Source organism: Eschrichtius robustus, chromosome 5, assembly GCF_028021215.1.
Source record: "Eschrichtius robustus isolate mEscRob2 chromosome 5, mEscRob2.pri, whole genome shotgun sequence".
Taxonomy (NCBI): domain Eukaryota; kingdom Metazoa; phylum Chordata; class Mammalia; order Artiodactyla; family Eschrichtiidae; genus Eschrichtius; species Eschrichtius robustus.
In genome coordinates this window covers 125,133,497-125,151,183 of record NC_090828.1, presented here as the reverse complement: position 1 = coordinate 125,151,183, position 17,687 = coordinate 125,133,497, and the positions used below count along the sequence as shown (strand labels likewise).

The 17,687-nt window shown below is 40.2% G+C and overlaps 1 protein-coding gene across 11 annotated transcripts in view; it reads right to left on the bottom strand.

Moving 5' to 3' along the window:
• Positions 1-17,687, bottom strand: part of NCKAP5 (NCK associated protein 5) — a 1,051,318-nt gene that overhangs the window by 314,499 nt on the left and 719,132 nt on the right. For all 11 annotated transcript variants that reach the window (XR_011074154.1, XR_011074153.1, XM_068545242.1 and 8 more), the window contains one exon: positions 11,345-11,432. Coding sequence is in view for 9 of the 11 variants with exons in the window: in XM_068545242.1 (XP_068401343.1) it covers positions 11,345-11,432 (88 nt within the window). In the remaining 2 variants the exon portion in view is untranslated. The remainder of the gene's footprint in view (positions 1-11,344; positions 11,433-17,687) is intronic.

Below are 17,687 nucleotides of genomic sequence, written 5' to 3'. Positions count from 1 at the left end.
CTCTGCTGTACCTCACCAGAATACCCATCATCCTCTGCGGTCTCTCATCAGAGTACCCACAGAACAAAAGGACCTTTCCATTTATCTGAATTTTAATGTCTTTCAAGGGCCCACTCAACTCCTACCTTCCCCAGAAGCTCAATATGTTCCCTAAACATGAGGCAGCAGCAGGTTGGCTACTTTGAGGGAAATGCTGGTGGTAGGTTAATGAAAAGAAGACCCTGGTTGGAAGAACCTTTACCATGATGAGCAAGAAAGGAAAAATATACAGCTGAATCTAATGCCTTGTAGCACAGTGATCCTCAGCCCAAGCTGCACATTAGAATTGATCTGTGGAGATTTAAAAATACTCATGCCCAAGCCACACCCCAGATCAATGAACTCAGAATCCCTGGGATGGAACCAGGACATCATAAATTTTTTAAACTCTCCAGATGATTCCAAGGCACAGCCAAATATGAGAACCACTAGTAGAGAATGTAATTAACGCTACCCCTACAAGACTATAGGACTTGGAATCAAAGGACCAAGTCCACTGTGACCTGACACTGTATGACACTTATAAAGTCAACTGCCTCTGTGGAACTCAGTTTCTTCATCTATCTGTAAAGTGAACTTGAACTTTTTGCCCTTCCTATTTTGAAAGGTTAGTATGAGGATCAAATGAGATGATGCCGTGAAAGTGTAAGCTGTACATATTAATTATTATTGTGGCAATTTTCACTACTGATCCTCCAATGGTGACGTTCACATGCTCAGGAGAGAAGCGGTAATAAAAATGCACAGAGAAGAAAAAAATCCAATAATAGTTGGATTAGAAAAGTTAGACATAATGACTCAAGAGAAATACAGCCTAGTTTGTATCTTAAGGATATACGTACAAGTTATTTTGTAAATGAAATAAAAAAGGCTGTCGGAGAACACTTGCAATGGCATTGTTTTCAGATCATCGCTTATAGTAGAAGCTTACTAATTCAGACTAAGGTATAGGCTTGGCTTTAATGGGGAGAAATGAATTTACTGTGTTACTTTATTAATTTAGCGTAGACACAAAATTTATTAGGGTGTGGTGGCAAACCCAACAGAACACATTTGGAAAAACATCTATTTTGATCAGTTTACAAAACAATGGAACCATCATGAATTGCTACAGATACTTGGCTGTTTATTTAAACAGGGGAAGAATCTAAGTCATTTTAAGACCCCAATTCAATGGGCTTGCTCCAAAAGTTCCTTTAAACTTGTCAGTTTGACACCTGGAGCATTCCACAGAAGGCATAAAGTAAATGGCACTAGGATCATACCAGGCCCTCAACAGTTTCTTATGATAGTACCAGCCTGAGGTCTGGGTCCTGAGCATATGAAGGCGAGAGGACAAAGAGGTTTCTCGCTGTTTTGTATGCATATGGCACTTAGCAAACCATAGAAATGATGGTTGCAATTTGTACGTTGCTTTTGCTGGCTTTCTCTTCCCTTCCGTATCCCTATGCTGCTTCCTAAAACCTTTCTCCCTTGGTGCCCCTCTCCAAGGTGAAGTCTCACTCAGACTTAATAAACATAGGGGATTATAAGCTCCTAAATTACTTTAGGAAAATTATTTTCCTGTCTCCTTTCCTTCCAAACCCCAAATTCTAAATTTCAGTTTTCTGAGATGGGTTGATAGAGCAAAGCCTGCAGATTTAACTGGGTCACACTAACATGTGAAGGACTCCCCTTGAGTATGTATCTTCTTGATTCTTTTTTTCTTACATAGAATGATGCTTTAACGGATGGAATTTCAGAGAAACATATCTAAGTGAGAAAATATTGGTAGATAGGGTATGGGGATGACAAGATTGCACAATGGGAGAAGATACCACCAAAAAGGCCGGTCCTGTCAGGGGACCTGATCCTGGGTTTAGCCCCCGTGAAATGCCCACAGTTCTCATAGCTTCATCATTTTCTCCAATTTTGAACCTTTAGGTCTTTCACACCTTCTGTGGTGCTAGCCGATAGGGTAGGCTAGAATGAGGTGGGGTAAGAGGAAGCATGTGGGTATATGAAGAGAAAGAACAGATGAGTAGATAGATAAGGCTAGATGTTTAACAACCATAGCTACTGTTTGTTGAATACTTAGCATGTGTTATGCACGTTATCATACACTATCTCCAACTGTTAGATGAAATCATGTCTAGTGACGCACTTTGAAAACAGCAACTTTTCCGTTTAGCCTTATTCTACCCATTACAGAGAAGAGAAAAGTGAGACTCAAGTCGATTAAGTTACCCGAGATGACAAAAGCTAATTGAGTGAGAAACATGGGACCCGCTTCCAGGTCTCTCTGACTCTGAAACGTTTTCTTACTTAAATTCGCCTTCATGCATTCTCCAGCCACAGTCCCTTATACGTGGGGTCTCTGGAAGGAGAGGGGCCACCGAGAGCTCACGGCATTCTTTTTAATGGTCTACGACTTTCCTTTTCTCACATTGCTTCTTCCCTTTATTAATCTGAATTAGCTTTTCCACAGGGCCAAGAAGAAAAACTGAGCACTGCTGGCATCTACATTTGATTAAGTGGCCAACAGACTGACATGGGGGAGGGGCAGGGGACAACGTGTATTCAGTCACTGTCTCCATCCTTCCCGAGCCTGAGGTGTTTACACAGCCCGGCGCATGGGGGAGTGCAAATCCTCCACCTTTGGACCCTCGCACAGCTGGCATAAACCTTACGCAAACTAAGATTAGATAACCTCTCCTCCCAGGCAACAGCAAAAGTCTTAGCGGGAAGAAAAACAAACCTTGAATCTCCATTGACCTTCCACCTCCCCTTCACCCTGTAAGTCACACTTCCTTATGAATCTTTTCCCTGCACTCCTCACAGAGTTGAGCTGGCTAGAAAAGATCTTCCCGATCGAGGTGTTGACCGATTCACAAGCCTAGTGACATATTAGAATCACCTGGGGAAATGCTGAAAATTACCAGGGCCCAGGCTCAGCTGCTGGAGACTCTGTGGAATTGGCCTGGGCTGGGGCACAGGTGCGATGAGAACCTGATCATCGACTAACCCTCGTCTTATAGTTGAGTTTTGAGGAAGGTCCTTTCTTGGCAGGTGGCTACTTTTCCCAAGCCTGGAAGCTGTTGTCAGGCTCAAGTACAAGATTCTAAGCCTGCAAGGGCTGTGGTCCTGCCTCTTCAGATGTGCCTACCAGGCCAGTGAACACCTGAACCCTGCATTGGCTTCAACCCAGACAGCAGACCCCTACCCAGACCATTTTCCTCTCACCCCACACCTGGTGATTCTTCTTGCCACGCTGTGTTAGCTTGTGCGTGCAAAATCAGTAAGGACAACACAGCTGAAAGGTTACAGTATAAGAGAGATCTCAGCAATAAAAGATTTTTTTTTTCCTAGCAGGCACTTTCCACTTCTTTCTTAATTATTTCCTAATTCCAACACTGTCCATTTTCCCCCCACACACAATTTTATCTCCATCTCAGAAAGCATTGATAAGCTAAGCCCTAAAAAAAATAAAATTTAGTTTTGTAGCCTCATGTGAGTTAAGAAAATAGGATAAAAGTTCAAGGATTGATAATCATCGTGATTTTGCCCTGTTGAAATTCATTTGTTTCCTAAGAGGAAGAAATAACTGATATGCCTGCTTAATGATCTGACGTGCCCAAACTATTTGCCCAAGCGACACAATTACGAAAGGGCAACATTCTTTGATTTCTACCCATACAACCTCCTGACCTGAGACACCGTCTGGGGTTTGCAAAACAAAGCCGGGCCCTCTGCTGAGATGAGCTGAAGCAAGCAGCTCATGTTCATTGACAATAAGCAGCTTACCTGTATGAAGAGAAGGTGAGTTTTCGGGGCACCATTTTATTCATAGGTTACGTATGCTTCAACAGAGAGACCGCATTCTGCTTTTACTTGATAAGAGTTCAGCTCTGGGTCAAAATATCTAACAGGAAACGTATTCGTGTCTGCACACAGAATGTAGGCAGAAATTGAGAATGAGAAAGAAGAGTCAGAACCTATTAAGCCAGGAATTTAAAATTTCCAAGAAGAATGTAGGTAACTATTTAAACTCTGAGTGATATTTGAAACTCCTCTATTCCTTTCAAAGTATTTCGTATGACTTTGGAATTACAGAGGTGAACCCTGTCCTTAGTCAGCGTGCTAACAGAGACTGTTTTGAAAACTTCTGGAAGGTCTTTCTGTAGGGTGTCAAATCATACATTCATCTTATAGAATACTTTCAAAGAGAAAAGGAATATTTTATGAAGGACAATGATTTTGGCTGCACTGAATCTCATCACTTTGGCTTGAAGAAATCCTGCCTCCTTTATCTAAACTTATTATATGAAGAGAGGATGCTGCTTAAAACTAAACAGGAAGAGGAAGGAAGAAAACCGCTTCCTCGAGGAACAGTTTCAGTCCTTTAGAACTTAACACACAATAAAAATACTCCCTTTATTACCATTACCCACTTCAGCAGCAATTCAAAGTTCACAGCAATTCAGAGAAAAGGCCAAATTTCTGCAAGCAGAATCAAAGGCACTTGAGACTTCCTCAGATTACAGGCCACGTAAATAAAAGCACTCAATAAAAATATTTCCCATCCCATTGTGTATCAGAATTTTATAAATACCTGTGTAAAGACTTAGCCACTCTCTCAACAGACGCTCAGTAGAATTTTAGATCATTTTTCCCAACTGGTGTGCACTCAGGGAATGTACTCACTGCTGACCTATTGATTCGCATTTGTTCACCACATTTTGTTTAGGTAAAAAAAGAAACAAACACTTTTCGGAATAATCTGTATGAATTACAGTCAGGCTCTCTGTAGAGTTCTAAAGAGTTCAGATCTCTTGGCTAATTAACTGCCAGGGCACTTACTGAAATAAGTATTGTGAATGAAAGAATCAGTACAGATGCAGCAGAAATGCATATAGCACGCGCTGAACTTTATCTCCATTTTCTCCTTCGCAAAATGAGGAAACAGGGGTGGTGGACTGGATAGGTTTTGAAGTACCTCACTAGTCCCCAACACATCTGTGGACCAGAGGAATCGAAATGACCCATCAAACTCAGAAATAGCCAAACAAGACAGATCATTCTAAGTCTGAAGATAAAAGAAGGTGCCTGAATAGCTGAATCTATTAAGGTTTCCTAAGGTGATTCTGATACTCAGCCAGGAAACAGAGTCAGGAACTTTGCAGCTCCTGAAAACCACAAATGGCAGTTTTGTCTTGCATTTACATATGCTCAAGAAAAAAAAAAATGCTATTATATTAGAAGCTTGGAAATTCACACTTTAAATATAGTAGGAATATTGTTATTTTAAAAAGCTTTCTTAGAAAGGTATCTTTTGTGATTATATAATTTTTCAACCCTAACTTTTCTTTCGAGTGCACTTAAATTTTTGAATTTGCCTAAGGTACACTTAAGTCATTATAGGGAAAGAAGGTGAAGTTTAAAGTAGGAAAAAAAAATCCTATGCCTGATAAGAATTATCATTTATAGACATTTCTCCAAAGAAGACATCCAGATGGCCAAAAGTCACATGAAAAGATGCTCAACATCACTAATTATTAGAGAAATGCAATCAAAACTACGAGGTATCACCTCACACTGGTCAGAACAGCCATCATCAAAAAATCTACAAATAATAAATGCTGGAGAGGGTGTGGAGGAAAAGGAACCCTCCTACACTGCTGGTGGGAATGTAAATTGGTGCAGCCACTATGGAGAGCAGTATGGAGGTTCCTTAACAAACTAAAAATAGAACTACCATATGATCCATTAATTCCACTCCTGGGTATATAATTTGAAAACCATAATTTGAAAAGATACATGCACCCCAATGTTCACAGCAGCACTATTTACAATAGCCAAGACATGGAAGCAACCTAAATGTCCAGCAACAGATAAATGGATAAATGGATAAAGAAGATGTGATACATATATACAATGGAATACTACACAGTCATAAAAAAAGAATGAAATAATGCCATTTGCAGCAACACGGATGGATCTAGAGATTATGTGAAGTATGTCAGACAGAGAAAGACAAATATCATATAATATCACTTATATGTGGAATCTAAAAACAAATGATACAAATGAACTTATATACAAAACAGAAAAAGACCCATAGACATAGAAAAAAAACTTATGGTTACCAAAGAGGGAAGGGGAGGAGAGGGATAAATTAGGAGTTTGGGATTAACATATACACACTACTATATAAAAAATAGATAACCAACAAGGAGCTACTGTATAGCACAGGGAACTATACTCAATATTTTGTAGTAACCTATAAGGAAAAGGAATCTGAAAAAGAAGATATATATACGTGTATATATATATATGTATATACATATACATATATACATATATATACTCACTTTGCTGTACACTTGAAACTAACGCAACATTGTAAATCAACTATACTTCAATTAAAAAAAATTCTAATTTATGAAATAAAGTCATATCTCTGCTAGGCAGGACTTCGGCTTCAACGAGGAAGGCCCCAGCCTACGTCACATGTTTTCTGTGTACATAAAAGAATCTGGATATATATTTGATGATTGACAGATTTTAGGATGACTAGAAAGGTTCCCTTTCCCCAAGCATCACCTGCTTAATCACATCTGAGACTACTTTTAAGGAACTATTTAAGGAAAAAGTCATTTTGATTTTCAATTAGATCACTTGGAATGGAAATAACTTGGGTATCAGGCCGTACTGCTTTAAACACAGGCTAAGAGATCAATAACTGAGCTTAGGGCATCATTAGAAGAGATGGAGCTGGGTTCGGAAGCTACACAGCTCAGGCAGGGCTCTCCACGAAGATGGGAAGAGTAAAGGGGTGAAGAGAGCTGACTGTGGACACCGTTACAACAGGGCTGTGTACTATGTCAACCTCTCCAGCACTTAGTTTGGCATCTGCTAGGTCCTGCCAGCCTGCTGGGTTCATGCGTTACTTAGTGTGATAGACAGAACAATGTCCCTCGCCTGGATATCCACATCCTACCTCATCCCCAAAACCTGTGAATATGTCACCTTACCTTCTATGGCCAAAGAGACTTTTGCAGATGTGATTAAATGAAATATCTCGAGATGGGGAGATTACCCTGGATTATGGGGATGGGCCCAACGTAATCACAGTCTCTTTATAAGAGGGAGGGAGGAGAGTCAAACTCAGAAAAAGGAGAAATGACAATGGAACCAGAGTTTGAAGTGATGTATTTTGAAGATGGAGAAAGGGGCCAAAAGCCAAAGAATGCTAGGATCTAGAAAAGGCAAGGAAATAATTCTGTCCTGAAGCCTCCAGAAAGAATGCAGCCCTGCCAGTACAGTGATTTTAGACTTTTGACCTCCACAATTATAAGAGAATAAATTTGTGTGGTTTTAAGCCATTAAGTTTGTTACAGCAGCAATAGGAATCTAACATACGTAGGTCCAAAAATAAACGAATAACTGTCATTTGAATGAATGAATGAGCAAATGAATGGACGGATGAATGAACGGAGAGAGCTCTAAATAGCCAGTGGAAAGGCCTCGGTTCAAGTCCCAACTTAGATGATATCTAGCTACATAACTTGGGCACCATCATTTCATCTCTCCAGAAATTCTCCGCATAAAGAGTCGAGGCCATGGAGTCAGACTGACTACGGTTCGAATCCCTTCTAAGCTACTTCCAGGCTGCACCTTTGGGCAAGAGCTCACCTCTGGGAGCCTATGTCCCCGTCTATCCTCACTAACGTGAGGATAGTGACAGTACTTCCTGCACTGTTGTGGGGACCGAATGAGCTACAGTCTACTCACAGTCAACGGGACTCTGAACTAGACAAATTAGAAACTGTGGTCACATAAAAATGGCATTAATGTCACTTCATGCCCAAACCTTGAAATGATGCAAACTCTCCAAATTACGAAAAGAGTCAAGAAGTGCACAGTGACAAAGCCAGTGAAACCACTGACAGCCGCAGGGCGGGTCTGTCTCAGCTGCTGAACAGAAACACCTACTGACCTTTGAGCTGGTCCAGGTGAAATTATACAAGCTCTAAATGATACAAGTAACCAACTCTGAGAAGTCTTCAGGAACACGCCCCTTGAACAAACTACGACCACCCTTCACACGGGCCTGGAACTCAGAAAGCTGTTACTCTACTGTTATTAACTTGATGATAAAAGCCTCAGAACAAACACTTCCATGATGGAAAATAAAACCCGCTCCAGCTTTCCTGTGGGTCTCAGCTTTGCATGGGCCTCTGGCTCCTGTCAGAGAAATCTTATAGTTGGAAAATCTGAGTCAGGTGTGCTAATAACCCTCAGTATTATGAAGCAATAAATTTCCCAGCTCTTACCCAAAACAAAGAATGCGGCTTCAGGGAGTGTGAACTAGGCACTCCACTGGTTTCACCACGTACATCTTGCACAATCGATTTTCCTACTGTCCGCCATATTTAGAACACTAGGACGACTGAGGTGGCAGGGACCTCCCTGGGACTCCGTGCCACCCTTCTCTCTGTTGTCATGTCTTGAATCCCCAGAGGACAAAGTTGTGCCTCGTCCACAATAAAAACTCAATAAATAGCTGTTGAATGTATAAATGACCTTTATGGTTCATGTAAACCAAACCCCTCTCCAGTTTTCCAGATAATGAGCCTGAGGCCAATGAGAGCAATGGCTGAAAAATCCCTTCCGTGTAGCATGAATTCACATTAGTAACTGTCTCCTCTCCAGAGAGAAGAGCTGATTTCCCAGATCTAACAGACTGGGTGATTAAGAGGAAATAGTTGGAAAACACATTTTTAAAAGTCTCTCTGTTTTTCTAAGAAGCTTCCAGTTTCACAAAACGAATTGTGATGATAAGAGTGTATACCATGGGGCTTCCCTGGTGGCGCAGTGGCTGAGAATCTGCCTGCCAATGCAGGCAACACGGGTTCGAGCCCTGGTCTGGGAGGATCCCACATGCTGCAGAGCAACTAGGCCCGTGAGCCACAACTACTGAGCCTGCGCGTCTGGAGCCTGTGCTCCGCAACAAGAGAGGCCGTGATAGTGAGAGGCCCGCGCACCGCAATGAAGAGTGGCCCCAGCTTGCCGCAACTGGAGAAAGCCCTCGCACAGAGACGAAGACCCAACACAGCCATAAATAAATAAATAAATAAATAAATAAATAAATAAATAATTTTTTAAAAAGTTAAAAAAAAGAGTGTACACCATTGTTTTGGCTAACAAGTGTGTGAAGAGATTAGCAAAGAATGATGAAAAGAAAATAAGAACTTGGTGAAACAGAGCCACAATGAGGAGACTGGAAAAAGCATAGGAGGGAGGCTGAATTACTTAGCTCTAATTAAAGCCTGGTGTCACCTGTGAGTGGGGACAGAAGATTGACATCTCAGGTTCATGTGACTCTTTAAGGCTAAACAGAACCATTTAATGCAGAGTCAAGTCTGAGTTTTTACTTACACATCAATTTTCTGCCAAAGCAAATATAATACCTAGGAAAGATTCAGAGCTAGAAGGACTTAAATCCCTACCCTTACTGTAGGCGACCGCACATCAGGAAAAGCCAGGCATGCCTCTCCTATGTGAAGGCCACCTCAAGAAGAATCTAGACCTTTTCCCGAGAAATGGATTTGAGCGGTTTTTCTACTGTTGTTATGGAGCTAATTTTGTTTTCAAGATTTTTTTGATGCGGACCATTTTTAAAGTATTGAATTTGTTACAATATTGCTTCTGTTTTATGTTTGGTTTTTTGATCACAAGGGCTGTGGGATCTTAGCTCCCCAACCAGGGATTGAACCCACACCCCCTGCAATGGAAGGTGAAGTCCTAACCACTGGACAGCCAGCGAAGTCCCTATGGAGCTAACTTTTATCTCCTCCAAGGCGGCTTAAATCAACCCCTTATACTGCTTTCACTGGAGATGGAGAACAGTTGTCCCCGTTGTCATACTGTAGTTCCGTAGATGTCTCAAGAGTCAACGATTTAGGACATAGACTTCTTAAGGTTAATTCTATCCAGATTTCTTAACTTTATATGATACTGTGACTTTTATTGTCAGATTCCTCTCAATCTTTGTCATCACAAGTTGGGTTGCAGAGCCCAGAACCCGTGAATTCAGGGACGCTAGTGTGAAATGATCTTTACCAGCCGGATTCCTAGGCTTGCCTCCCCAGACCCACTTGCTTTTTAGCTAGCCAAAACCTAGGGCTGCCCAGTGATCACCTTAAACTTTGGCCCATTTCCTTTCCTTCTTTAGCTTTTGAAAGCCCCCTATGCATAGTCGTGCAATGGATATTGGGTGTCTATTTGTGATTTTCAGTGCTTTTCAATGAAAGTCCTACGTTGATCTAGATAGAGAGCCTGGGCTCTTTCTGCTGTCAGAGCCTTCTCATCTGTATGGCTAACTTGGGTCATGCTCAGATTAGATGCCCTGCTTCCCAGCCTGGTCACTTCACTAGTGTTAAAACACCGTGGGATAAGGGCTATCAGAAGATAACTTGTTGGGACTTCCCTGGCGGTCCAGTGGTTAAGACTCGGCACTTCCAATACAGGGGGCGCGGGTTCGATCCCTGGTCGGGGAACTAAGATCCCATGTGCCACGTGGCGCAACCAAAAAAATTAATTAATTAATTAATTTAAAAAAAAAGACAACTTGGTACTGCATTGACCACTGACTCTCTTTGGACCTCTATAGACTCCACATGGCCTGAGGCGCAAGACCACACCCATGAGCTGAGAAGACAGGCATAACCTTGGCCAGCTCTTCCATGTCCCCTCAGTCTCACCATCAAACTTGTCATCTCACCAGCCATGATACAGTCCCTGTGAGCTTCTTACTCTCCAGGAGCCTGCCATGCACGTTCACACCACTGCCCCTTTACCTAGGCTTCCCTCTGCCTGGAATGTTCTTTCTCTTGTTCTCTACTCCTCAGGTCCACTTTAAATGTCAGACCTCTGGGAAGTATTCTTTACCTTCCCTGGGCAGGAGGAGTCAGTGCCTCCCCTGTGTTCCAGAGAATGTTCCAGAGAGGCTGTAGATGCCTCTCTTACAGCCTTGACCGCAGAGTACCGCGATACTTCTATAGGTCTCTCTGCATCTCTATAAACGTATTTTTTGCACCTGCCTACAACCAAACCTACAATTCCTTTCACAAAGTACAAGAAATGAATGAGTTAAGTGAATGTGTACAGTATTCCTCAAACAGAGGTGACTGGTGTGGATCCCAGCACTGGGGTCTGGACCATCCTTTTTTATTTATCTCCAGGTTAGGGAGGACAGAGCTAGAGAAATCCAAGCAAAACAAGCCAACCAGTATCCAGCCAAGTGTAAGACAACGTGGTGTACCTGATAGACCATTATATTAACAGTTTCTTCTTTTTTCTGTTCTGGAGGTCCTTGACTCTGCAGTAGATTTCGTACTGTTTCTTCCATCCTGAAGAACAAACAAAAATAAATAAATAAATAGACAGGTAGATAGATAAATGAATAAATGATTTCTTTAAGAAATGTTTCCTATTAACATGGGTCTGTTCCAGTTAGTAGAAATCATTCTTTAGTATATTATTCCCTAAACTTAAACCTGGAAATCTCTTTTCTCTTCTCTCTCCTTCATCCCCTATATTAAGAATCTGTCGTGAAGTCCTTTGCGATCGTTCTGCAGAATGGCTCTGACTTCTCTCTCTCTTTACCATTCAGGTCTCTATCCTTGGCCTCCTATGTCTATACACATGCAAACATCTCCCAACGTCCCTCTTCACTTTCCGTTTGACACAGTGTCACCCCAGTAAGTTTCCTGAAGTACCACTTTGACTTTTTAAAATCAGTTTTCAAAGTTGACAAATCCTACATGAATCCATTTTCACCATTAATACACTGTTATGTCTTTCCATGGTGGTCTTTCTATGTCAGCACACAAAGATCTACTTTTTTTCAACTGCTTCCTAATATTCCATGATGTGAAGGTACCATAAATTATTTAACCATTCCCCTGCTGATGGACTTTAAATTACTTCAAAAAAGCTTGTTATTTGAATTAAGAAATATCTTTACAAATACATCTTAGTGCACATTTATGAGTAATTCTATAGGTTATAGTATAATATATATTGTATGCTATAATCGTATTTTAAATACCCACTTCAAACCCTTCCCCTTCCCAACCCCCTCCCCCAAACCCAAAAGTAAAGAGTAAAACACACACACCCATTTCCACTTCCAGACATTGTCTCAGGCTGTTACTACTTCTTGGAATGCCAACACCCTTTCACCTTCTCATGGGCCATCCATCTTTCAAAATCCACCTCAAGTTTCACTTCCTAAGAGACTTCTTTATTAGTCCCCTACTTCTATGAATTCTTATAGCCCTATACTTTAAATCATTCATTCTATCACTTAAAAACTCTCCACTTTAATACTCAAAGATTTCATGTATGCATGCTTTGTCTTCTGAAGTAAATTACAATATTTGATATAGAATCATGTCATATATTTATGTGCTTCCCTCAATTACAGATGAAGTAGGTACTCAGTAGACATTATTATATGAATCCCTTGTTAATTCGTTTTAAAAAATATTAAGTGCCTACTCTGTACCAGGCACTGGCTGTGTATGTTCAAACTTATGTTCGAATGGCCTTAACCTTGGGACTCATCCATGAGGATTCGTGGACCAGAACTCTGAGAGCAGGCTGCCTGAACTAAACACAATGGACACAGTGCTTTCATGCCCAGAGCCTGAGTCGGCTGTCTTTTCAAGTCCCATCCTGAAGCATGTATTTTAGTGACTCAATGTAATCCTAGTTTAGGAGATTTGTCGGGGGAAGCAGGCTGACCCAGCATCTCTCTCTCACTAGGGCTTCTAGCAAGACAAATTAGGGGCTCTAGGAGGCCTCTGAATTCCCAGAAGTGGCAAGACCCTTACAGTAACCAAGGCAGCGTGGTTCAGAATGCCAACTACTCATATGGCACACCACTACTTAGCAGAAGAGTAAAGACACTGCGGATGAACTGGGCCAATCCAAACCTGGATTATAACAGGGGAGATTCTGCCTTCACACGTGATGGCACCAGGATCCATTCAGGATTTCGAGAAGATGGTGGACGCTGATTATGAGTGCGCAGAGAATGATTTGTGACTATACATTTCCTCAAGCCATCTCTTCGTGCATCCAGCCAGGAAAGCAAAGTCTGTTCCCTATATTTTCACATATCTTATGTTATTAATGATAATAAAATTAAATAGTACTTTTAACTTGTCAAAGACCTCTCACGTCTATTAATCATTATAATGTACTTTTAAAGTATCATTATATCTCTGGGGTAGATGAGAAAGCCAAGGTCCAGAAAGGTTGAATGGCTTACTTATGGGATCATGGTTAGTTGGACAGGGAATTAGGATTCAGCCATTTTCACGACTGTAAAAACAGCATCCTTTTTCCACTAGGCCTTATTTACATTCAGGGAAATGATCTGAAATGAAGGGGAGTCTTAACTCCTAATTAAGAGTTGTCTTTGTGAAAACCTATTGGATGTTGAACCCAAGAAAGCAAAAATATTACCTCTGACCTGGGGAGAGCTTTATGTGAAAAGAATAGGTGTGAAGAAGTCACAAATTCTGAAATAATAAGTGATGAAAGCCAATTTCTAATACTTTATTTCATTTTGTATAAACAGAGACAACCTCTTGAATGACAGTAGATTTTCCATGATATTTACTAAATCTACCATAAATAAGAAAAATAATGATAATGGTAATAACTTGCTCAAGATCACTCAGCAGGGACTAGCCTCTTGTTTCCTAAATATTAGTCTACTTTCTTCCTATCTTCGCACAGAGACTGAAAGTCTTTCTTATTTCAATCCTTATTTTATTCGTTTATAAACATTTGGCTTAATCATGGGCCAACAGTTAAAATTCAAATAAAATCTTGTCTTTGTCATCAATAAATTAAAATACAATTCTGTCTCAGTGCATATCTTGCTGAATTATCTCTTCTGTATAATTAAAAGTTCTACACACAAGTTGCTGGATCAAAAAGAAAAACATTTATTCACCTTTCCCCCGTTCTTCTTGGCTTCAAAGTTTAAAAAAAAAAAGAAAGAAAAAAGAGGGGGTGGAAAGAAAGTTGTTAAAACAGGATCTCAAACAGCCTAGACCCACGGTAACACGGTGAACACTTTTCTGGCACAAATTCATGATTAATTAAAACCAATTGCATTTCCAAGCTACAGCTTGGAACAGAGTTGTAGGGACTCAGCCCTACCCTTGGTAAAAAATTAAGTTGTCTCATCTTTCATAACCTTTATGAATCTGCTAACAGAGAAATATTTTGAACCTGATAGGAATATACCATTATGCCCTAACAATATCTTTTTAAAAAAGATTCTCATTTAGCAAACTTCTCTATTTTCCCGAAAATCAAAGACTGTGAAGCATCATCCATTGTAGTGTAATGCCCAATGACATTTTACTTTATTATTTTGATAGCTGATGTATGAGGGATTGCATTACCAGTCTGCACACAGAATAATCTATCATCTGTTTCTCAGATGTGACTAAAAATAACACAATTCTCTTTCCCCAGGTCAGGCATGGGCAGAGTTTTTTGTTTTTGTTTTTAAATTGCTGATTGGTTCAATCTATCATTAAACACTTACCTTAATTAATGCCTTCTAGTTCTTTTGTTTTTTTTAAACAGTTTCTCTCTTTTTTTTTAATTAATATATTTATTTTTATATTTATTTTTGGCTGTGTTGGGTCTTCGTTTCTGTGCGAGGGCTCTCTCTAGTTGTGGCGAGCTGGGGCCACTCTTCATCGCAGTGCGTGGGCCTCTCCCTATCGCGGCCTCTCTTGCTGCGGAGCACAGGCTCCAGACACGCAGGCTCAGTAGTTGTGGCGCACGGGCCCAGTTGCTCCGTGGCATGTGGGATCCTCCCAGACCAGGGCTCGAACCCGTGTCCCCTGCACTGTCAGGCAGATTCTCAACCACTGCGCTACCAGGGAAGCCCAATGCCTTCTAGTTCTTTTTTGTTTTTTCCTTTTGTCTGACCTGAGATTAAATCCTTTCTTCCTCTAGTAGCTATCATAACTAAAAACTCTCTAGGCCAAAATTATACTTAGTGAGATGTAATAAATTCTAATGTACATTAAGTGAACTATTTTTAAAAAGTTAAGTCCTACACAAGTCAGAAAAAATAAACCAAACTCATATGCAAACAGTATATTTCAAGTAACATAGATATAAATGTAGGAATTGTATTTAATTGAAAATAGATTCCGTGTTTTAAGGTACGTATCATTTAATTAATAAATTTTTACTATAGTATTTCCTCTAGGGGAAGAAAAAAGCATAGGTTTTGCTTAAAAAGGGCACTAACTTAAAGTTAGAAAAACAGAACATTAAAAAAGAACACATGAGAAGAATAACAATTCAAAAGCACATAAGAGCTGGATTAGTGAAGATCTGAAACAAAATCTTCTCCCTGTACCCAGGGGTCCACCTTTGTCACAGACCCCCTTCTAAAGAGCAGATGACTGGGGAAGTTGTCGTTGGATCTGCACCCATGTCTCACAGAGACAGTCTCCCTACCCAACAAAGGAAGATCCTTCTGGAAGTAAATATTCAAAGACAATGGTTTCCTGAATCCTTTCAAGGCAGGAAACTACCTAATCATTCAGGGCCTGATAACGTCAGGAGTCTCTTTACCATCAGAGAATATGTTTTGAGCCCTGAAGAACTTGACTCATTCAATAATGAAAATACTATTAGAAAACACAATCCCAGGGCACACTGGGAGCTGTTCATTCTAATAGCAGGTAAAGGAAAGTGAACTCTTCCACATCCCTTCCTTCCTCCCCAAATTTAGCCCTCTCTTTTGCCTAATGACACTCTGGGAACTGATCAGAACATTAGACTGAAGCGTTCTTTTGTGACTCTTGTGATCAGATATTCAGTTTAGCATGTCATTTTTGACAGAAATAGAACAAAATGAACACAAAACAAGAAGCCACACTCCCCGGCTCAAACTAGTAACTGATGAGGCTCTTTGAACTGAAAGCTGAACCGAATCATATTTTTGTTTTTAAGAAATATTTTAAGCTACATATTTGCTGATTAATCACATTAAATAAAAATGAAACTAATAATGCAATTACTCAATATCCTCCCATATTTTCCTTTGTGAGAGGCTGCAAGACCAGAACCCACCCACTTCTGCTAGAAGTACATGCCATATTCTCTTCACCTACACCGTGCACTTTGTTGACAGCTGCTGCTGTGACTTGCAAATTGCTTCTCCTTGTGTTTCACTGTATTTGACTAGCAATCTTCTCATTTTGAGAAAGTGTGTCAGTTTAAGCAAGGGTGCTGCCACGATCGAATTTCATTTTAAAGACAAGAAGAAAGGGACTGGGGTTCAAAGAGAAAGAAGGCTGAGGGGCTTGAGTCACTGCAGCACCTCTCCTTCACCTGGAGCCTCCTCCCTATGAAGTCATCCCATGTGACCCCATATAGAGAACAGCACTCATTCGGCAAGGTCAAAGGCCAAAATGGAGACAAGCATCCTTCCCATATCTGCTGGAAAAAAGAGAAATGCTTACAAGACAGTCTTTCATTGGATGACTATTAGCAGGGTTAAAAAATTTAAGCACACTACCACTGGGATATTCAGAAAAAATACAATCCATTTATTTTGTATATAATCAAAAATCTTTTTTCTTGAGCCTCCACATGCTGACTAGCACTAACTTTTGCCCAAATCTTACTATAAATCCTACACTTTGTCTAACACGACGGATTTTTAAATCCATTGAGAAACAAGTGTCCATCAACAAGAGAATATATAAGCAACTGTGTTAACAGGTAAACCTCAAAGATATTGCCAGTCTGGTTCAGACCACTGCAATAAAGCAAATATTGCAATCAAACAAGTCACACAACTGGTTTTCTATTGCATATAGAAGTTACGTTTATTCTACACTGTAGTCTATTAAATGTACAATAGCATTATGTCTAAAAAACAATGTACATACCTCAATTAAAAATACTGCTAAAAAATGCTATCATCTGATAAAACAGGGTTGCCGCAAAACTTCAATTTGTAAAAAAAATATATATAGTATCTGGGAAGTACAACAGAGCAAAGTGCAATACAACGAGGTGTGCCTGTGTATATCTCCCGCATTGGAATCCTATTCAGTAACAATAGGAATAAGCTGATGCATGCAATGATACGGAAGAATCTCACAAACATTATGCTGAGTGAAAGAAGCCACACACAAAAGACTAAATACTACATGATTCCATTTGTATGTAACTTTAGTACAGGAAAAATTAATCTATGATGTAAAATTTAAGAACAGTGATTGCCAGGGAGGGCAGAGACTGATTGGTAAGGGACACAAGGAACTTCCTGGGATGACATGACATTCTGTATCTCCACAGGGGTTTGTATTGCACAGGTGTAAGCATTTGTTGGGATTCATCAAAGGCTACATTTAAGATTTGTGTATATCACTGTATATAAATTTTATCTTGAAAGAAAAAATGCACTGCAAACAAATATGGAACTTTAATTAGTGCTATACATGCTCAAGTATGCACATAATTTGGGGTGAAATGTAATGATGCCTGAAGTTTACTTTGAAATGCATCAACGATTAGATAGATGGATGGAGAGAGAGATGGAT